The 22,626-nt window shown below is 40.3% G+C and overlaps 1 protein-coding gene across 2 annotated transcripts in view; it reads right to left on the reverse strand.

Annotated features, from left to right (window-relative positions):
* Positions 1 to 5,795: 5,795 nt before the first annotated feature.
* The window catches only part of SYT1 (synaptotagmin I), a 132,656-nt gene continuing 115,825 nt past the window's right edge, over positions 5,796 to 22,626 (reverse strand). For both annotated transcript variants that reach the window (XM_009327524.1, XM_009327526.1), the window contains exons 7-8: positions 13,880 to 14,013; positions 5,796 to 8,913 (exon numbers count right to left, since the gene is read on the reverse strand). In XM_009327524.1, coding sequence (XP_009325799.1) covers positions 8,707 to 8,913; positions 13,880 to 14,013 — 341 coding nt within the window. In that variant the 3' untranslated portion in view covers positions 5,796 to 8,706. The remainder of the gene's footprint in view (positions 8,914 to 13,879; positions 14,014 to 22,626) is intronic.

Raw genomic sequence — 22,626 nt, forward strand, 5'->3', positions numbered from 1 at the left:
TGATAGCTAATGTTTTAACTTGCTTATTCTTTCAATGCATTTTAAAATCTAGATTCCAGTTAAGTCTACTTTTATTTCACCTGTATTGATATTCTGTTTAATGTTTGCTGTCTACTCTGTGTCATGAAATTTTACTTAAGATAACTGGGAGTGGGTACGGGATAGTGGCGTGACCAAAAATTTGCTCCCCATGAGATGCCTTAAAGAGAGAATGTGAGTCAAGCCGGCCTAAGTCAGCTCAAGAGTAGAGACCGTCCTCTTAGCGTGTGATCAGAGAAGTGTTTGTGCCGCCAACTTCACACAAAGCTGAGGCTAACGTGCAGTTCATATTGATTGTTCAGCTACCTTGCTTATAATGAAATGGGCTTGCGTTATGGTGCTAGGCAGAGAGAGTGTTTGCTCTCTCTTAAGGAAAGGGTTACGGGAGGTTTGATGAAGGCACTTGAGATGATGAAAGTTGCGGTGGGAACTGATTGAGAGTTTCTGGTGCAGGGAAAAAAAAAGCCCTCAATGTTGCCCAGTCCATCACATTTCTTCTTCATCAAAAGTGCTACTACACTTCTTTGAAGTGCTGGTATGACACATCATTGCTAATAAGGTATAGAATAAGATCATGAAAAAAGTATACTTTACATGGCAGGTGTACAGAAAGGTATTATAGTGTGGGAAGCAATTAAACACTGTAGCATCTTTGTAATTTATACTCTGGACCAAGTATTAACTGGTTGCAAAGGCTTTTGTGACTCAGTGTTTTTCCCTGAACCCATGTTCCTGAGAGATTGTTAGGCACCGATTGTCGCAGAGTGGTTGAATAAACTTTAGAAAGGAAAGGAAAGTTGGCTAAGCAGAAGTGGAGCAAAGGAAGCATGAGAAGAATCAGCAACAGAACAGCTTGTGCTCAGCTGGATTAGGGAACACAGTAAATACAACATAAGCAGCAGCAAACATGGGATCAAAAGTTTAGTTAGAAGAGATCTTGTGGCTCTATTGACATAACAGTGACACGGGGAAGACAAAAACAAGTAAGACCGTGTGGTGCTGGGGCAGTATGGCAAGAGACAAAGATTTGGTCCCCTGATCTGCAAGTGATTTCTTTTTCTTCCTGCATTTTTTCCCAATTTATTCCTCTGTGTTAATCTGTATTTTAAAAAATGTCAGCTGGAGAAGCTTGCTCGCTTGCTTTTCTTGCTTGCTGTTGTTGCATTACTAATTACTGCAGATTTAATTATGGTCACAGTGCTCAAACCTTTCAGGCAGCTATTTGTTTGTGTTAAATCCAAAGAGTGAGAGCATTAACCAATTCTCCTCATGAGTAGGCTGGAGTGGGAGATGTAATTCTTTCTATGGGGGGAAAAAAAAGACTCTTTTTGGAAGCATGGAGCAAAGCAACAATAACAACCTGAATCTTCTCAGGTTTTTATTCTGGAGACCTGGAAGGCTCAAACACAGGACTGTGTGTGGCCTAGGTAGGAATCATCTTCACTCTGGTACAAATCTGTAGCTACTCTTTCTCTAGTATGGTAGAAATCTGTAGCTAAGATACATATTTATTCATTTGCCCCACATTTATTTTTCCCGTTCATTTATATAATCTCCATAAATGTCTTATGTTTCCCTCAAAATTGGCTCTTTTTAGATTTACTTTTCACAACATCTTCCTGCCAAGGACTCGCTCAATTCCTTTTTATACCCTGTGTTTGAGCTACAAAGACTTACCTGATTCAGCTGCCATGGAGAGCTTTTTACTTTATACCAGATCATATGACAGCTTTTAAGGGGGTAGTATTTTCCAGTTTTCCAATAGGTATTTTTCAAGGCTTAGTTTGATCTTTGAAAAGCACTTTGAGATATTTGCATAGAGGCTGCTATGTCTCAGTGGCAGAGGTCACTGTAATGGAGAAATGACCTTACTGAAGTCGGGAAGCATCCTGGCATCTGTACACAGTGCTGCGCTGGGACACGTAGACATATTCTGTGGATGTGAGAAGTATGTCTACAACTAAACATATTCCAAATAACATATATGAAGTCTAAATATGCATATGAGGATAGTAATTTGAACATCCTTTGAGTACTCCCACGTCATCATAAGCTTTCATTACATTCTTAGAGACTACTGAGAAGAGAAATCTATTTTTCTGTCAATAATTCCTGTACAAAAAAGAGGTTCTGCCTTCATTTTCCTTAATGGCTTGACCAGCTCTCCTACCTTCTCTTCTCATTTGAGATCATCTTTACAGACATTTTTGTACTACTGTCACAAATCTCTCCAGAATATTTGGGTGATCAATAAAATTTGAGTTGAAGTGCCTGTCTGGGTACTTGATTCTCAATATATGAAATTAGACATGGCCTCATAATTTAGATCTCTTCCAGCTGAAACAATTTTACACCACAGGTAAATTTTGTCAACTCATTCATCTGTTTTCTAGATCATTAATAAATATTCATCATCATAATTAATGAACCTCTTAGCACCCCACCCTTAATCTTACACTATGTTGAAATTTGACCATTTAATCTTCATTTAATCCATGAAAAGGACTCTATCAGTCACTCTGATTACTTAATCTCCTTGATAGCCTTCCATCAGGGCTTTTGGGTATCAATCTGTCAGATCATGGTGTGTGGTTGGAGAGGAGTGAGTGGAACTCATAAGTTTGATGAAGCAAGGTGTTGAAGCCAATTACACAATTTAGCCACTTATTATTAACTTTGAAGAGTTGCCTTAGAAATCCTTAACTGAGTTAAACAATAAAGGCAACCTTGTATTTGAAAGAAAGAAAATATATAAAAGCCATTTTGACTCTGTGAATATCGCAGAAACTATCTCAAAAAAAAATTGGTTTAATAATATTGCTAGTTTCATGAAGAAAAAAAACATCTTGAGCGGCATGCAAGTTACTGAGCCTCAGAGTCTGTCTTTCCCCAGAACGAGTGGATGATAACGTTTCTGACTAAGTGCGAAATAATTGACTTCCGCGTTGCATTCCAGGTTCCAACCTGTCAGGCTTTCAGTCAGGATTTACAGCCAGAGATCCTCCTTCTTGTGATGAATGGTCCAAGGGAGAAGACAAATATAGCCTAAGCCCAATCTGGAACGCTTCAATGACAGATCCATGTCAGGGTTTTGGAACAATCTCTTGGTGCCAGTGGGTGCTGCTGCTTCTTAGGAAAGAGTCACGAAATCTTCCAGGCTAAGGTACACATATGTAAATACAATAAACACAAGGAGAGAACTGTCCCTGGGCTCTGGGAGAATGCAAGCAAAATTAGGGAGGTGTGTGCAGGATTGTGGGATACTCTTGATTAGCGGAGCAGAGAATATTTTGCCACTTTTGTGCATTGGTCTTTTGTTTATGAGAAAAACTGATGTTGCCTCTATTCGTTGTATAACATCAGTGCATCGCCTACTGAGTGCTTTCCTTGTTGTAAGTAATAGAGTGTACAAAGATAAGAAACGGTTGACTGAAATTAAATGTGAGCTGTCAAACTGATGAGACTCGTTCTGTGAGAAGATGAAACTCTTTTGTTTTGGTTTGGGTTTTTTTGGTTTAAATGGCTGTTCAAAACCTCAGTATGTTATTGCACAGTGCATGTATAGAACAGAAAGATTATGCTACCTGCCCCCTCCACCTTCACCCCAAAAGCCTGGAAGAACTGTCTTCACTTCCCCAACCCATTTGGCCTCTTCAGAAGCTCCATTAAGGACACCTAGATCATTCCCTAGTTTGTAGAACTTTCTTTCTTATGTTGAATACAGCATAATCTTGAAATAAATCTCTTCGTGTGGCTCTTGCGTCTGAAAATATTGCTGCAGGTGTCAGTCACAAAGTACCACATAGAGTTAAAGTCTTCTCTGTACTAGTTTGTCACATGCTTTTGGAACTACTTTGGGGTGCAATATTAAAAGTATTCTCTATATTGAATAGAAGAAGATTTACTGCATAGAAGGTAAATGTAACTAAGACTGGGTAAAAGTTCTTGTGGCATGTATAGAAAAACCCTTTTCCATACTTTCTGTAATGCCTGGATGAAGAACAGTGTCTGAACTGACACTGAAAATAGGGGCTGGACTGAATTTGGTAGATGTATGTTCTGAAAAGCAGGTCAGTATGTGTATAAGAAACTGAAGTGGCAGCCTGGGGTGAAAATGCTAATGCATAAATAAATAAGGGAATTGACTGTTAGAGTAATCAGAAAATATAATGTTCTAATTCTTGCTTTGCATAACTAACAGGCAATAAACTTTCATTAACTCATGATGTGAAAAGTGATTGAAAGACGTAGGTCCTTTGCTTTGGTAACTGTCACTTAGGAAGAATGTTTTTCTTGACAGCTGATTAGGGGTTAAATGAGCTGAATAAAATTGGTAATTTTTGCTGCTTTTCCCACTTAGTATAACAGCTAATATATGAAGCATTTTTCCTTAAATTAGTTGTAACGACTGGCTTTAACTGATTAGCCCTGTTGGAAGAACTGTTTTTGACTGACAAAGATGTCACTTTGGTATTCTCAAGATCTGCAAAAATGGCTGGTGCATATAGAACCTGGATCAAAGTATTTTTATTTAGTGACTTTGATAGATTTGGGTCTGCTCTTAAGCAAACTGCTCCTCTTAGGGAAGTACGTGCTTGATCTGATCATGCAACAGCTTAGATGGCGAAGAAGGGAGCAGCAGCATCTCATACCTCCATAATGTGGTACCTGCCTGTATCTATGGGGAACTACATTGCACCACAGGAGTGTCACCTCAGCTCCTGCAGACCAAACAGGCATCACCGCACAGCAGATCTGTAAAGCCACAGGCACAGACTCCAGTCACTCACAGTTTTGGAAGAGTAACTGCTCTCCAAATCACCAGGCCCACCAGGAGATGTCGGCCTGCTCTCGCTCACTGAGAGAGCATCAGTCCATTTGGTGCTTGTTGACACTAGACAATCGAAAAAAAAAAAAAAAAAAAAGCAGGGAGAAAAGAGCAGGGCACTTTCTGAGCAGTGGGAATAGGGAAAAGGGTCAACTCTGAAAATATTTACAATGAGCTCTAACTCGTAGTAGAGACCTCATGTAACAATGGCTGTGGTTAAACTGGTGCATATCAGTAATTACCACAGTGTGGCTCCTGAAAGGAATGGACATATTTCTTTTCAGACTGGGGAAAAAGCAAGGGTAGGGGAGATTGCTGTGGAAAAGGGTTACATAAAACAAACATGGCTACAGGTTTGGGTTTTTTTGGTTTTTTGTTTTGGTTTTTTTTTTTTGGGGGGGAGGCCTCAGGAACTTAAACTGTTTCATAGCACAATGTTTTTCAATCACTTTTCATTTGTGGATTCACTTCCTCTCACAACCTCTCCGTCCCCCCCATACAGTTTAAGCTCTTATTTAATGATCTTTAGTCTACAAGTGGCTTAATTTTATGGCCAGCTTAGAAGTAGCTCTTGAATGTAGGTTAAAATATACAATCTCTCTCCAAATGAAAACTTCAACCACAGCTCTAACACAGTTGGCTTGAAGAGTACTGATGTGTAGGTAACTACTTGGAGTTTTTGTTGTGGTATAGAAACTAGTCCATGTTTTGATAGAGAATGATGCTTTTGGAGGCAAATAACCAGGCTCTTGGGAAAACAAGGTAACACGGTAAACAAGCGGACTACACTTGGGAAAGCAGCTTTTCACAGCCCCTTGAAAAGTGCTGTGCTACTACACTTGAGATACTTCGAAGTTTATGATTGTGCTGAAATCCTAGAGTGAAATGTCTTTTCAAAATTTTAGATCAAAAGAGAAACACTAGAACATCAACAGGAAATAAAACATTTTTATTGAATATCTGTGTAATATGTATGTTATTTTAACGACAATTGGAAAACTCTACTGTGGGAAGTCACTACACAAAGTGAAACAAAATATAAACCACCTCATCAAAAATGAAGGTAAAATACGGCTAAAGTTGTCAGCTCGCGGGCCACGAGCGATATGGCAGGATAAAACACCCCAAACATTTCTACAAGATACAGAGAAAACCCACACAGAGAAACACTCAAGCAGGCAGTAAATATACACAAAGGCAACTAGGATCTTTCTACAGCATCAGATTCTAATACTTCACACAGCTTTGTCAGAAAGGTACATGTGGCTTCTTTGAGGATGAAAATGTCATCTTGGTCACATGGCAGGTTCAGTCTCTGAGAATCATCATACCTTACAAACCAGTTCTATGGTGACGTTCAGTCTGGCAGTGTAGGAAGAGAAAGCATTAAGAATACCTTAACACAATGAGTCAGTCCTGGCAGTTTGAACCTGCAGCTATCCTGAATGAACAACTGAAAGTTGGAGACCATGAAGCTCTTATGCTGGAAAGCTGACTGTCTACTTCTTCTCTTTGGTGGAGTTTGGTCCTTAAGGTTAAGATTTTAAAGTATTCCAGCTTGATGCTTTGCATGTATGTGCCTGTTTCTATCAGAAAATGTCTCACTTGTGTTTTTTCCGTGTTTCATGTAAAAAAGAAAGAAAATGGGTCTTGCTACTCTCACTTTTGGAGGTGGGGAGAGATCCATACTTTTATTCTCCTCCTACTTCTTTGCTGCTTCTTTTACCCCCAATGTACTGAAAACGTTGGTGCTTGGCCATCACCGCGCTGACCTCTCAGACTGTCACACCTCTCCCAGAAGCAGAGCCTTGAGGGAGGCTGTGGAATTTAGTTTTCAGTACACAGTTCTCCAATTACATTCATCTTTGTTCTTTGTTTTCAGTAATTTCTTTTGGATACAATTGATAAGAACATTAATGGTTATCGTCTCATGCCTCCCTCCAAAAGGTATAGCATTTCCACATTTCTGGGGTAGTTTGCATTGCTGAAAATCATGAACTCTTCAAAGCATTATAAATATATTCACAGCTTGGAAAGATAAGCGAGGGGTCTCAAAGGACAGTACATGAGATAGAAGTGATGCCCTAAATGACTTGATGAGATGGTACGAGCTGAGATGACATGCTGGCTAGCCGTAAAATGACTATCTACAGTGAAGCGGCGGGGCGGGGAGGAAGGTTGGAAATGTAGAGTATTGCACAGGGATTGACAAAATGCTGCGTGGTCAACCCATTCAATATAGCATCCTTGTCCCCTGCATAGCTCTCCAGTTCTAAATTGGTCCATAATAACTAGAACTGCTTATGCTATGCATTCCTTCGGCAGTGCAGTAGAAGGGAATGGCAGTATTATTACAATATCACTACGGAATAAATTGATTGCTATCCACTGAGAAAACTACATTTCTAAGCACACACGGCAGTCACAGTGATACACAGAGCAGTCTTTCAAGACTCTTATGGAATGACTAATAGCTTCATAATAGTGCCATTTACTACATAATAACATTGAAAACATTTAAAAACTCCTCCTGAAACGAGCATCTAGTATACAGAAGAGGTTGCTTCAGTTTTCTAGAACTTGTTCTTTGTTTTCACTTTTTTTTAAAGGACAAATTAAAACTTAAGTATAAATAGTATATAAAAGGTCACTAGCTGTTCTCTTTTGGCTTACTTTGAAGTGCATTTAGAACTATGGCTAAATTTTGTCATCATCTGATGGGATTACAATACTGTCTGTTTACCATGAAACTATTTTGTATAATAAACTCACACGGCTGTGTCTAAAAAATATTCTGCATTCCTTCTAATCTGAGTTAGTATAATAAAATATTTTGTTACAAAGTCTAATGTGCAAACTCATTATAATGTGAAATCGTGGATGGAATTCACAGTATGCAAATTCTGTATAAAGGTGATAATGGAGAGCTACTCTTGTTTTCATGGCAGCATTTTGCTACTGCTGCGTCTCCCCCCTCCCTTCCCCCCCTCCCTGCACAACCTCTGCAATGGTCTTACTTTGTGTGGTAGATGAAATCGTTGCTTCCTATGGAACTGCTTCCTCAACTTTCCATCTAAAGCCATTTCAGTCTGTTATGTGTTTGCTTTGGAATATATACAAAAAAATTAGGTCCTGGCTACGTCTCCTTGAGGTCAGCCATGGAGCTGCTCAGATCATGCTAAGTTGCCTGTGAAAGAAGTCTACCCAATTGGATTTGCCCCTCCAAGATTCACTGTGGACGCGTAGCGTGTTATTAGGATGGTCCAGTTGAAAGCTCAGATTTAAGTTGTCCTTTAAGATGTCAGTGTAACACTACTAGTGCCTTACAAGTTGGAATTTTTTTTTTCTGGAATGCAGACGATACAATAGTTACCCTATAATATATTATCAGCTCTCCTATATCTCAGTCAATTTACATAATTTAAAATAGAACATCTTATTAAAAACATCTAGATATACACAGATTAGGAAACGCTTACAACATACAAATACACAAACTAGAAATAAATTCTCAGCATACTGGTGTATATATACAACTGTGTGATACAATAAATAATTTCTGTCATGCTCTATCTACACATCATATTGCTTAAAAGAAGAGTAGATCTGGGGGGGCAGTGGTGAAATGAAGCGCCTTTAGAGGGCTCTCTACATTTAAATTTGTGCAAATTAAAACGGGAATTTAAAAGTACGACTGATCTGTGTCAGGAACACATGGCTGGAAATGAAAGGACCCATATTACTGAGGTATTTACAGATACTGGCTAAAGAGCACTATGTGGGCAAATGCAGAAAGGCTTCTTCTTCTTTTTCTTCTTCATAATTTAATTTAATTTAATTTACTTCTTGACTGCCAGCATGGCATCTACCTCCTCCTCAGGCTGTAAGGTGTGCCACTGTGCAATGGGCCGCCGAGGGTTGGCCAACATGTCTGACCAATGCCGCAGCTCCGCTCCGGTGCTGTTGTAGCCCACAAAGACTTTCCCGATGGCATCGTTCTTGCCAATCTTGTCATAGTCCAAAACAGTCACAACAATTTGCACTTTCTACAATGAGATAGAGAAAGACCATGAAAGAGCATGATAGCAAGGGGAAGGTGGGCAGGGATAAATCTCGGGATAGACAATGACCATGGGGACTCCAGGTACATGAAGGGGGTAAGTGTGTAACAGTCAGAGCAGGTTCCCCCAGCGAGAAGCAAATTCAAACTTTTGTCTTTGCTTCTTGTGAGCCTTCCAAATAAAATTAAGTTCACAACCTCCCTGGTAACTTGCAATTTGCCCCTTTTCATCGAAGAGCTTCATATGGGAATCAAGGTTGATTTTTTTTTTTTCCTTTAACAGATTAACAACCTATGGATTATTTTTTTGTTGTTATTGAAGAATCAGACTGCTAGAAGTCTGTAGGGCTAAAAGTGAGATCTTAAGGTAAGCGAAGGCAAAAGTAGTGCAATTTAACACATCATTATTGTTTAAGCAAAAATTAGGTAAAATTAAGAAACGGCTCCACCCCAAGTTAACGTTTGCAATGTCGTACTCTGTTCTGTTAATTGCTTTTCTGCTTCTCAACAACTCTTACCTATCCATCCAGCACGCTAGTCAGTTATTTTCAGGTAAATTCAAAAGATAGCCCTTACAATTACTGTACACATATATGCATGTGGACTTGTGCGCGTGCGTGCACACACCTAAGTATGTATATACTGTATGTATTATATAAATTTATATAGGAGTCAAGAAAACCGGCTGCATGCTCAGGGGAGCTGGAAAGGAGTATAAACCCCACTGTCTTGGGGCTCTGACACACCGGCGCTGCCTGCGACTGAGCTGGTGTTGGAGGGCCACTTCTGCTGTAGGAACGGTGACCTCTGGCAAACAGGGTCAAACTATTCCCACAGAATCTGCACGAGCCCATCTGTCACAGCTCGTAGACAATTTTCCATTCACTTAGACTGAGGCACACTGGGAGGTGATGTTCAAGCCAGGCATTTGCGTGTGTGTTTGCGTGCACATGCCAGCGTTCCTCTCCATCAGGTCATTAATATTTGTCGAAAGAGCACAAACAGCTCATCCTTCAGTGGAGTGTGTTCTTCCCCAACAGCACCTAAGACGTTAACAGCCTTGGGCTGATTTTACTAAACTGTAAACGCTTCTCCTTAGGGAGCTTTATTTTTAAAGATGAACATACAGTTCTTTTCCTGATTCCTTTCTATCCCATGGTAAATACACACAGCCCCTTATTCCAGTGCAAGTTTCCTGAATTGGAGGGAGAAATGCCCTGAAACACATTTCTTCTAGAAAAATCTTTTGTTCTCAAGCATCAGGTTTTTAAATTTAAGGCTTTAAATATATGTACAATCTGGATTTCTTACTAGAATGATTAATTTCAGTGCTTGTAATAGGATTATCTTTTAAGAGTAACTGACGCTTTTAAGCATATCTGCAAGACCAGACTCATGAGGTCTATTTTATGGAGTCCATTCCCTTACTAGATTGTACAATTCACTGAGCCGGAGAAAGAGATGATTCCAACAGGCACTAAAGTATTTATATAGTTGCTGATGACAAAAGTGTACATCAAGCTCAAGACTCTCTCCCCAGAGCACTCACGATAAAAGGCAATATCCTGAAGCAAGTATTTCTAGATGCCAAAATGATGTTTCAGTGTTGCTGTTTGCAATATACTCCCTTTTAATGTTGATGTACCTCCCCAAATGAACCTTTATGTTTTAGATGCATGGTACAATCACAGATATAAAAAGTAAGCATGAGACTTATTTTATGGTACAAAAAAAAGTTGCCTGCTGTACCTAGAAGCTTGGGGGCTAGTTACTGTTGGATTTTTTTTTTTTTTTTTGGTTAATCATAAGACAACAATGAGCACTGTAAACAAAAGACCCTTCTCCTTGCTCTATAAAGATGTAAGAACAGCTAGCTCAGATTATTAACTCTGAGATGCTTTTCACCTCATGGTCTCTGGCTTAAACCTACAGAGAAATGCAAGCATCTCTTTGCCTTTGTACCATATATTAAAGGAACAGCCGCACTGCAAAACCCAACAGGTGCTAGTAGAAAGCACCACCTCTGCTAATGAACACTTGGATTAGCAGTTTCCTCATTGTGATTAGGCATTCTTTGGACTGAAAGGGCCTGGAGACGTTGCTACCTATGGCAGCAATCTGTCTTGAAAACAGCAAAACACATGCTTGATCTGCTTGTAGCAACAGGATTTAACTTCCTTAGTGGTGTTCTCCCATTACCTTTCAAGACATCACTTTCTTTCCCTTAAGAGCTAGAATCCATATTCACTGTTAAATTGTTGAAAATGTGAATGTTTGGCCCATTTTAAATTACATAGGTGTGCTGCTTTTGAGCTGCTTACCCTCCATGATCTCCCTTGTCTTCACTCTCTAACCATCATGAAACTTGTATAACCATTATTTTTTTATTTGACTGTGAAAGTTTGCTTAATTACTTTTATATGAATTACCCCAAAGTCACAGTGATTCTTACCATATTAAGTCTAAACAACATTTAATATGTGTTTTGCTAACGATGGAAGCACTTCAGTGACCGTAATGAAATCACCTCTAAATACAGTCTTTTATAACTAACTCCAAAATACACTGGCATATGACCAAAGTCCATAATTACAGATTTTAAATTGAGGCTATATATACTGTAGTAAATAGCTATAAAGTCATTCTAATAAACTTACCAAAAAAAGCACAAAATATTAAACTGCTAAACTGCAATACTTTTTAAAGGGCTTATATCCCCCTTACAAAACTGACTTAGGATTAGAAGGCAAAATGGCCAAGTACCTACAGAATGCACCTAACCATGCCAAAGCTCAGATCTGATAACTTGGAGGTGCCCATTCCAGTTCCCCAGTCCTGTCCCTATTTGGAAATCAAGACATTCGTTGCCTAAATTGCCAGAGAGGCTCAATTTGACTGATCTTTTTTTGCCTCTGGGTTTTTGATGCTTGTTATGAGATTTTTTCACAAGCACACAGACCAGCTTTCATTAAAATCAGTGGGAATTAGGCCCCACTGGATTTCCCACTTTTTCATTCCTAGAGTCCACAGACACCTGTACATGCTGTGGAGCATGAAGAACCGCCTAAACGGGCTAGTCATGCGTCCAAGCCACTATTCCTAGTGCCTCACCTTATCTAGTTTTAATATCTTTATTGGTACCAAGTCAATAAAAACCAGGCACACAGCTTTAGTTGAAATGTAGGCCTTGGCTCCTGGGCTTCTCTCCAGTACACTTGCTATCAAAATCCAAGACACAGAGTCTCAAAACCCATACCATGCTCTCATCTAATCGAGAGGTGTCTGTGTGTCCCTATTGCCTGGGAGTTTTCCCCGGCAATGTCTTCTGGCTCCAAATTTGGCCCAAGCCATTTAAACCCTCATAGCAGCAAGGCACCTAACTCCTACCTAGACCTCTCTCACAAGTCACAAAAGGATGTATTCCCAGGCTGTTTTAATTACGGTCATTCAAACTGGGAGGCCCCTGAAAGTACACTTTCCACACTCAGCTCCACCCAGCAAAGCTATATAGTCTTGCTTAACAAACATCTTCACGGTCACGGAGCTCCCCAGGGCGGGTGGGAAGCCAACACGTGGTTCTTTCCTCTTCTGAGGATATTTAAACCAATACATCTTGCCCTGCCAATGAATGCTCTAACAAGTGAGCAAAAGAACAAAATGGTTTAACGCTAATGGTAAAGGCTTCACTGAAATGGAGGAGGCCTGTACCAACTGATCATTATGTGGTTTACATTACCTAGATCAGACCAGAGACCAAAGCCTCTCCCTTTCCAAGCAAACCACCCAGCTAACAGGTGATCTTATGCTCTGTGGCCAATCATATACTTATTATTTCTGCAGAAATGAAGTTGCGCTCCCAACACAACCCATAGGCACAGGCGACAAGAGTACCTGCTTAAGACATTGAAGATATAGGTTCAAATTCACTTAGGAAGGGGAGTGAATTGGATGTGGGTTTCCCACATGCCTCCTCAGATTGTTAAGACCTTCTCTCTTGTGAGAAAAGGTTAGTTGACATCAGAAGACGTTAAATCTCACCCTCATGAGTGAGAGATGATTTGCCTCCCAGTAGCCCAAAGGTAGGTAACTGAGTCCCTGAAAAAAATGACATGATGCCTCGTCCTGGTATTTTCCACGGCTAGTGTAGGTGACTTCCAGCTCACTGTGCTGACTTCTGAGGCCCCTAATTTTAGGCACTGAACTCTCCAGGAGTAGCACCTGGACAACTGCTGGAGCTCCCCTGAGGTGCCAAGAAAACAGGCACTGCGGTACTGACCCCTGAGATTCTCAAATGCTTTTTTTGCAAGGAGCATAGGAATCACCAAAAAAGTTTTCATGGTGTGGTGAATAACTGAAAAAACCTGATTGAATTATGTGTTTTACTTAAGAGGGATGCTGTAGTACTTTCAACAAACAAGACCGATAAATGCACAAGGGAACACAAACGTGACTGATGATGTCAATTTATTATTTCAAATAATTTGGGGAAAATTGCTATATATGCCTTTTCTTTTATCCCTATACTTTTTTTACTGGCACATTCCACTCCCCGTGGATTTTTTTTTTCAAGGGAACACAAACGTGACTGATGATGTCAATTTATTATTTCAAATAATTTGGGGAAAATTGCTATATATGCCCTTTCTTTTTTTCCTTTTATTTTTTTTACTGGCACATTCCACTCCCCGTGGATTTTTTTTTCTTCAGAATCCATTTCTGTTAACAGAAAATGTCAGTTATCCATTTCTCACTGATGAATCAAAGCTTCATAAGTACTGTGCATTTTATCATTCCCCTCTTGAAGCAGTCACACTCATCTAATGTAGCACAGGGCTGGCACCTAGGTGCTAATGAAGGCACGCACACGTGATAATTAACAAGATTCCTGTTAAATATTTATAAGGCCTGAGAAATGGAATGCAGAGGGAAGACAAAACACTGTTTGACATTACCTGAATTTGCTCGAAAGGTACTTCAAAGCTGAAAGACTCGTTGTAGTAGGGATTCAGAGTGTTCTTTTTAATTGTAGTCTTTTTCTTCTTCAGCCTCTTGCCATTCTGCATCAGATGGATCTTCACATAGGGATCTAAGTAATCGAGAGAAGAAGCAGAGCTAAGAAGGGTAGTTCAGTGTGTTATCTACAGATTTTAGTCCTGCAAATTTAAGACTCAATAAAAAAAAGAAAAACCTTTAGCAACAAACAGCTTGTATTTAAACAAAGTCCTAATTTCCACTATAGGAAAACTCCTGTACGATTGCAAAGTGTTCCTGATGGAAAAAGGTACAAAACATTTATTGCATTATCTCCTTAACACTGCAAGGGAGGGGTAAATTCCCACCTAACTTTGTTCTGTAGCTCATTAACCATCCTGGAAATGTTTTTACTTTATTTATTTACTGCCAACACTTCTTGGCAACAGGGCTGTGGGGTGGTTTTCCCAAGAGCCGTGAGCACTGCTGAATGCACGTACAGCGGGCACAGGGCTAGGGTGGCTGGCTGCGCTGCGACTGCCTGGCAGCTCTTCACATCACTCTTTGGGCGGGAGCTGCACCAGAGTTTTCCCGTCCTCTGACCTCCTCGGCGGGCTGCGACTGATGCAGCGCAATGGCCGTGGGTCTGGCGCACGGACAGATTGCATGGCAGGGAAGGGGCTTTGCCCTTTCGATACCAGTCCTCTACCTTAGTGCTACATGCAGCTAGAGTAAGGTGCAGGCCATGGTATTGGTAGAAATTATGAATTGTTTTTGCTGCTCTCTATTGAATTCCCATTGTTATTTTGTATGACTTCTGGTGGCTAAGGAACAGAACTGATTTGGTACCTAATCAGGTATTCCTCACGCAAGCAGAACTCTCATGGATGTTACCGCTGTGAAGCGGCATCTCAGTGGTTATACTTTCAATGGAAATTTTGCCTGCTTAAAAGAATAGCACAATCAGTCTTTAATCTGTTACAAGAGCCATGTTCCTGTTCAGGTCCCATGCTAGGTCATTCTAGCAGTTCTTCTTTCATGGTAGTGTTAATTAGCAGTACCTTCACTGAGCTCAGGTATTTTTCTGTTTAGGCCTACCACGAAGCACCATTTGAAGCATCTCAAGCTCATCCTTTTCAACAACCTGTATGGTACTGTCACCAAAATTTGGGTAGGTACCTCCCTTGGCTTTAGGCAGCTGAACTGTGATGTAGGTCGAGGCAAGCCTTCCCTCTAGCAAGCTCGTAGGAGCTATACAAAGTGCCAGCCAGCCACGAGTCATCTGTGGCATAAATTAAGAGAGCCTGAATGCAAACTATCAAAGGAAAGAGCTTCTCCTTTCCCTCCTGAGAAAAGGATAGGGCTACAGAAGAAGAATGACAAATTAACACTGAAATTAAATATTATCACTATAAGCAAACTATGCTTTATGACTCTGCAATGAAATTCATGCCTGGAGTGTCTGCGAAGAGTAATTGCATTCTGCTACAGTCAAAATATGCTTTACCGTGGAAGACCAAGGAGTTTGGGACAGTTAAGTTACTGGAGTGATCACAGTCTACGCTACCTCTGAAGGGAGCATAATTTTGGTAGTGGACTCTTGAAGCCAGCAGACAAGGTTATAAGATCCAATGGCTGTGAGGAGGAACTAGACAAATTCTAACTTAGAAATAGGTATGTACTTTACTAGTAAGACTACTGAAACAGCTGGAGTAGCTCCTCAGTGTTTGTGGTGAACTCCGTTACAGAGGGTTAAGATTCCTTCCCCCTCAAAAGACTCAAGTTCAAATAGAAATTAAATCTAGGTAGGTTTACGCTCGAGGCTAGACAGGGGATTGCAAGGGTTCCTTTTGGCTGCACAATGTATGAATTAAGGAGTATCATGTGAAGAGCAGAAATGCTAGCAAAAAGCCAACAGAGTTCTATTTCTTTTTGAATACTGAGTTCAACATCACTACATATAGGGTTTTGAAGGTGGAAAACCAGTAAATCTGGACTCCTTCAACATTAGGTGATACTTGAGAAAAGCTCGTCTACCTTATTACTTTTGCTGAGGCTCCATGCTGAATGCACAATCGTTTTGACATGCAAAATGACTTTTTAGGTATAGCTAATATATAGTAAGAAAGTTCAGTAGTCAAGGAGCCAGTGGTAGAGTGTTAAGATATGGAAATGAGATAAAATGCTGTTAAAATATAATTTGAGTAACTACAGTGAGCTGGGAGGCTAAACAGTGCAGTAATGCATTATTATTAAAGGGATTAGAACTGAAGAATTCTATTAAAATAAATGCAGTCAATCCTTTACTGACCTGTGCTTGTGCACAGACAATATACACAGATTTGATGATTATTCATAAGGAACTGTATAGTAATGATTTATATAGTAATGCAGATATATTTCTATCTTGATGAACATTCCATATTTTGAAGAAAAATATTTTTAACCTAGAATTCAAGTGTATGTGAATGCTCGGGGTCTACGTGTACACTCACTTTAAGTGATTTGCTTCTATTGACTTTCTAGATTTTCTATCTTCATGCTGGTATTAGAGCAAAATCTGACCCCGGATAACTCACGGCCATGGGACAAGGCCCAGAAGCTAGGTTTCTGTGGTTTCTTTTTCATGTCCTGATCAGCTTCTTACGTTTGTCTGTCTGGGGATTTGAGTTAGGCTCAGTCAAATGCTAGGTTTTTAGTAGGAAAGGTCCCAGTGGTACCAGATTGCCATGGTAGTGCAGAACTGTCAGTGGCAGAGGTCGCAAATGGAGCACAGAAGAGGACATATCATATGATACAATATCGTAATTTTTTTTCATCCAAGGGTCAAATTGTCATGCCAAACCAAATACAAATTGAATATCACCTAACTGAAATCATGCTTCTTCTTTTCTAGTTTCAGAGGAAAGTATTAAATAAGCTTACTCATCACAAAACCACTGCAAATCAGAACAGGGTGTCCAGCTCAAGTAAGCGGATGGGCCGTTAGAGATTTTAACTGAGTTTCTCCTCATTAGACTGTACATGCACTTCCTATTTCTTGAAGTATCCTGGTCTTACCTAGTTCTCCCCTCTCTTCATTTTTCTGTGTCTCATATATGACCCCCTCCACCGCTGCATTATCTTCAGTTACGCTCTCCCGTATCCCATGACATCATCCCTAACTCCCTCAACTCTCCAGTAATCTATTTGCTTGCGATCTACACAGACAACCTGATACCTAAGCACAGACTTTCTTGTGACTTCATGAATAAATCTCTGAAAAAGACAGATCCTATTCCACCAAATAACAGAAGCTGAACTGCTTCGAGTCAATTATTAGAAAAAGGGAGGATAATCAAAAGAAAGCAGAACCTCTGGGAAGTGCCAGTCTCCAGCGATTTTTCCAAGATAAGGTTTAGTGCTAATGGAAACACCTCTTCTCTCTACTTGCAACATAACCTCAGTGCTGGCACCATTACTCATGCTGAGTAATACTTTAATATGTAAATAGTCTCACTGAATAAGTGAGACTAGTAAGGATGACAGAACTGATATTACAGCCCAGCAATGATAAATTGTCTGTTAAGTGCATAGCCTGGGCATAAAGGGCAGAATTCTTTTGACCAAGTAGAAATGTCTACATCTGACGCCAGTGAAAATAAATAATCATTTCTCTTTATGTACTCTGGATAGTTATCTCATTCCAGAGTAAATATCTGTCTTTGGTCAAATAAATTGCACCCCAAAATATTTATTTCTCTCCACCGATACAAGACAGCCTATTTGCTTTCATGTAAACAGTTACACTGAAGAAATGTCAAGTTAGAAGAGGTGCACATCACTCTGTTTTTTCCTCCAGTTTTATTCCTTTCAAGTAAACAGGGATTTAGATCCGCATTACATCCACAGGTATCTATCTGTGGATGGACCTTGCCCATCTATCTGGAAGAAGGGATGTTGCATCCAGAGCACTATGGATGTCCCTCTGCCAAAGGGGACAGAATGGCTGTGTGTCCCTTGCTTAATAATTCATGCTAAGCAATGTGTGGGATTAAATAAAATTCTGCTATTTATTCCCTCATTAATGGTCTAGCCATGAATGCTAAAAAGATGTAAAATGCATAACTAATTGTCCATTGTAGATTTTACAATATCGTCTCAAGGGAGGCTAGCTGAACAGCTTTAAAAGCACTGAGGGACTAGCTGACACATTTTGTTTTCCTGAAGTTTGCAGTGAGATGCCAATACATTTAAAGGCTAACTGAAATGGTATGTAATAGCAGGTAAAGACTTCTGGAGTCATTTGGACCATGAGGTGTATATATACAATTAGAACCCTCTTAAAATAATGACTAGTTCATCGTCCTCATGCTGTAGGCAAGATGCACTTCATTATTAGAGGTTTTAAAAAAGCAAATTTACAGCTGAAAGAAAATACTACAACTCAAAAGAAGAAAATTGTGGCTAATGGCAGTATCTGAGGAAAAAGTGGAACTTGAGAATGACTGCTTGTCAGTGGATTTTAAGATTAAAAATTTGTTATAGGGATCAGTGGTTAATAAAAAAATTATTTTCCACCTAGGTAGGAGAGAATTCAGCACAGAAATTTCCAACTGTATGGTTCTTCAGCAGAAAAGCGTTGACACAGTACTCAGCTTGGTATGGTTTTACTACAAGGGTTTATTCTGAACGGAAACATAAGGATGGTGCCAATCTTTGATAAGTATTTGTAAGGCTTCTGTAATCTAATCAAAATATGAACAGCAAGTGCCTAGAAACTTGACAAATTTGAAAAATGCTGCAGGGATAACACTGGACTTGATTGGGTGTGCAATTACCTTCCCGAGCCTGCGTGCGGGGGGAGCCTAACGGTTTAAAGAAAAAAATCCCACACAGCTCTGGGAGGTGGGATCAGAGAAAACCTTCTACAAGCCTCGAGTAAGCCTAACATGCTTAATAGGAAAAAAACTGAGCCAGAAAAAACTAGTTATAGATACAGCTCAATAAAGTTTCATATGACAAAACACTGTAATAAGAAGATGTTCTCAACTCAAACGTAGAAACCAAGAAGAAATATGGTGCCAGAATTGCATCCAGCTGTATTTTTGTCTTCAAAATTTTCGGGATAACTCGGTGCTAATTAGCACATGTTTTTCCCCATCAGAAGAAAATTTATGCCAAACCCATGCCAAAGCACACATCACTGACATTTAGAGCAAAGGTGTCAGCAGACAGTAGAGTTTCCATTCCAGGAAGCCGAACGGATTCCTGAAGAGCTTGGCAATTGATCCAATAACTGAAGAAAATCAGGTTTGGAAATGCAGCCTTATAAATGGCTCTGAAAACACGGTTAGGACAGAGGTGACTTGCAGGCTGGATCGTTAGTTCCATGCTGAAGAGCCATAATCACTCTCATCCTGCAACAGCGTGCTGGGGTGGAAAGCTGAGGAAAGGCCAAGCCAGAGCCTTAGACTGGAACAGAGGCAGTGCTAGATTCAATATTGCACCCTTAACCTATTCCTATTCCGTGCAAACACCCTTCAGACAAAGCTTTTTTGGCTTTCAGGATTGGCAGCAGGAAGAACAGCAATTCTATGCAGCAAATAACTTTCTTTTCTATAGAGACTGTGCCAGGGATGAAGGCTGACAGCATCAGAAACACCTGCATGCTTGCTTCTGCCTTCAGAGAGCGACAGCAGCGGTTGCCACAGCTGTGCTGTGGAAAGCAGCAGGAGTCTGAGAGCAGAGCAAAACAGGATGAACTTTCCTGGGAATTCCCACAGATTTGCTAATTCTTCCCAAGGATCATGGGACATGTTTCCTCTGTGGGCATATAAACGCTTCTCTCCTGAGAAAGGGATGATTCACGTGATACCTGTGGCGTCCAGGCCATGGATAATTTGCCCTGACTTTTTTTTCTTCTGTTTATTCATGTATGGGTGATAGGAGATAATTAAAGTCTCTGAAATAATGAGTTTAGAGTGATATTGTGCCTGGATTGTCTAAACTAGTATTTTTCAGATGAATGGAAAGCTTTGAACGGGAAGGAAAGCCCGAGGGGGAAAATGTGTTATCTGGGGAAGAAACAATATAAGGTACAATTACTAAGAAGGAGTACAAGTGCTATGGTACGTTCTAGACTGCATAAAAGTTATAGTTTATATTCATTGACACAAGTTGCTGGGCCTTCTACCTTCTTCCACAAATGAGCACATTAAAGTTGGAACATTATTTTTAAGGAGCAGCTGATGTCTCAAGGGAAGTACTGGAAAACATTCTCATTAGAAACAATTCTCTTGGCATAAAATATAGGCTTTGTGGTTTTTTTCTTATCACATTTCCTTGAAAACTGGATTGTTGGTTTTTGGTTTTGTTTTTTTTTTTTTTAAAGTTTATTTGCTACATAATGTCCAGTCCTCAGCTAATGTTCATATTTAGCTACTTGGGACCTCATCATAGTTTCCATAACCCCACTGGGCTGTAGATTACTTGATGTTATGGGCCAATTCTTTAGCTTGTAGCCTGTACTTGATCAATACACAAGGGAAAGGTGGGTAGCAAAAGTATTTGCTGTAGATTCCTGCATAGCGTCTGTGCCAGTCCTGACCCCAGCAAAACACTTTTTAAAATCACTTCAGTGAGAGGGCTGAGGATTGAGCGGTGCGCCTGGGAGATTCTCCCAACACCACCCAGTAGCGTCCTGGCCATGAATGGAGTTGAGAAATTGCAAGCAGCCCAGATGGGCTGCCAGCGTGGCCCTGACAGCTGCAAACAGTTTAGTTAAAAAGACTCGTATTACACTTGCTAACGTCTATCTATGTCCCATGGGTGGACTGCTCCAGATGCAGCGCACGCACGCACAGAGAGTACACTGCCCATCAGGCCCTTTCTTGCTCATATGTCATAGTGTAACAAATTAGATGACTTTGGATTACATATTTCCATCAGCATCTTTAAAAGAAGACGCTGTAAGACTGGGTAATTTATAAATGAAAACATTTGTAATTTCATGTTCAATAACATTAGACAGATTCTTATAGGAATAATGGAGTCCAACAATCCATTTATAGTAGGGAAGAAGGGGTTGGTATTTATAAGAACTAATGATAGCCTGCCTGTAACAAAAAGTTAAATGGAGAGTGTAGCAAAGCAGTCTCAAAATAACAACTCTTCACTGGTGTGCCGTTAGATGAATATCAAGTTGCTGTTGAAATGCTGAATTCAGAGAACCAGGGAGCCTTGGGAAGAAGGAGGTGCTGTAAAACTGACAGCCAACGATTCCCTCACCCGAGAACCCCAAACCGAGGTTGCTGAACACATAGAGCTGACAGTGGAAACAGAAGTGTTCAGAGTGGCCTAAGGGCTATTCAGCCAACACTTGAGTCTGCAATTCCACCCACAGCACTTCCAACTGGAACATAACAACAAATGTTACAGCGCCAGATGGGAAAAGTAGCAGAAAACTGAAAAAAAAAGGAAGCCGCCAAAACTCTTACTTAAAAACAGCACAAATTACTGCTTATAGCTTATGATTAAGTTTACTGCCAGAGCAAGGGCAGCTGATCTGTCTCTCTTGCATCCAAGCAGTTCATTTCGGCATAGTTACACACAGGCAAAACAAGCAGTTTTATAAAGCGCAGCAAATGTGGGTTGAACCAACAGGAAAATGCACCTTGAGTTTTGGCTGTGGGTAAACACAGAATACTCTTGTGGAAAAGCAAAGCAACTCAACCAAGCACTTTGTAAATGTGATTACATGGAAACTACAAGCATCAAAGCAGTAAACCTTGCTCCCCTGTATTTGCACCAAAAGGGGAGGAACTGACTGCTCACGAAGCTTAAATGTAGTTAGGATGGGGAAAGACAGCATGGCATTTTAAAACTCTAACATACCGGAGAAGGGCACCTGCAATCTTAGATAACAAATAAAGAAATAAAAAACCATATTGTAATATGTCATGTTCATATACAAATAGAAAGAATACAATAGCAACTAAGATGAGGGAGGCATTAACATCAAATGGTGGAAAGGTATTAATTGGGGCTGCTGATACAGGCAGACTCTCCAGTACAGGAATTCAGACAGAAACCAAAGCGAACTGGCAATACTTCAGGCAGCAATTTCCGGCAGACTGCTGAGTTTGAATTTACGTAATGCCTTTTGATGATATAGAGAAAAAAAAAATTAATTTATATTTATTAAATTGGCGTTACTGAAAATACCAGAAGATAATACATAGAGGCTTAGAGAGATTCAAAACACTGTCCTCAAGCGAACTGGGGAGGAGGGAGGGGGGAATACACATTGACTGAGGAATAATGACAGGCAGAAGAGTGGAGAAGCAGAAGCACATAATATAGAAAAACCCAAACAACCCAAGGTTAAAGAGCAGACCACGTGGGATGTTTTAGCAGAAATCAACATGAGCTGGGTACATAATGATGTATCGCACTGGACTGTTAGTGAGTACCTTGAAGTCCTCCAGATCTGAGCTGGCTATTTCACAAGGCCACGCAGAGAGGGGCATCAATATTTGGGGAAGGGGCAGAACTGCCCTACCTCACTCTGAGGCACGTGCTGCCGAGTGAAGGCCACAATTCAAAAATCAGGCTGAAAAAGTGAGCACATGAGGAGCATCAGGTGGCAAAGGCTGGGGTTTGGAAGGGTCAGACACCTGGGTGGAGAACTGCCTCAACATGCCTGGAAATAGTGTGATGGAGAGGAATTACACTTCAGCTTTTCCAT

Source organism: Pygoscelis adeliae, unplaced genomic scaffold (assembly GCF_000699105.1).
Source record: "Pygoscelis adeliae isolate BGI_AS28 unplaced genomic scaffold, ASM69910v1 Scaffold113, whole genome shotgun sequence".
Taxonomy (NCBI): domain Eukaryota; kingdom Metazoa; phylum Chordata; class Aves; order Sphenisciformes; family Spheniscidae; genus Pygoscelis; species Pygoscelis adeliae.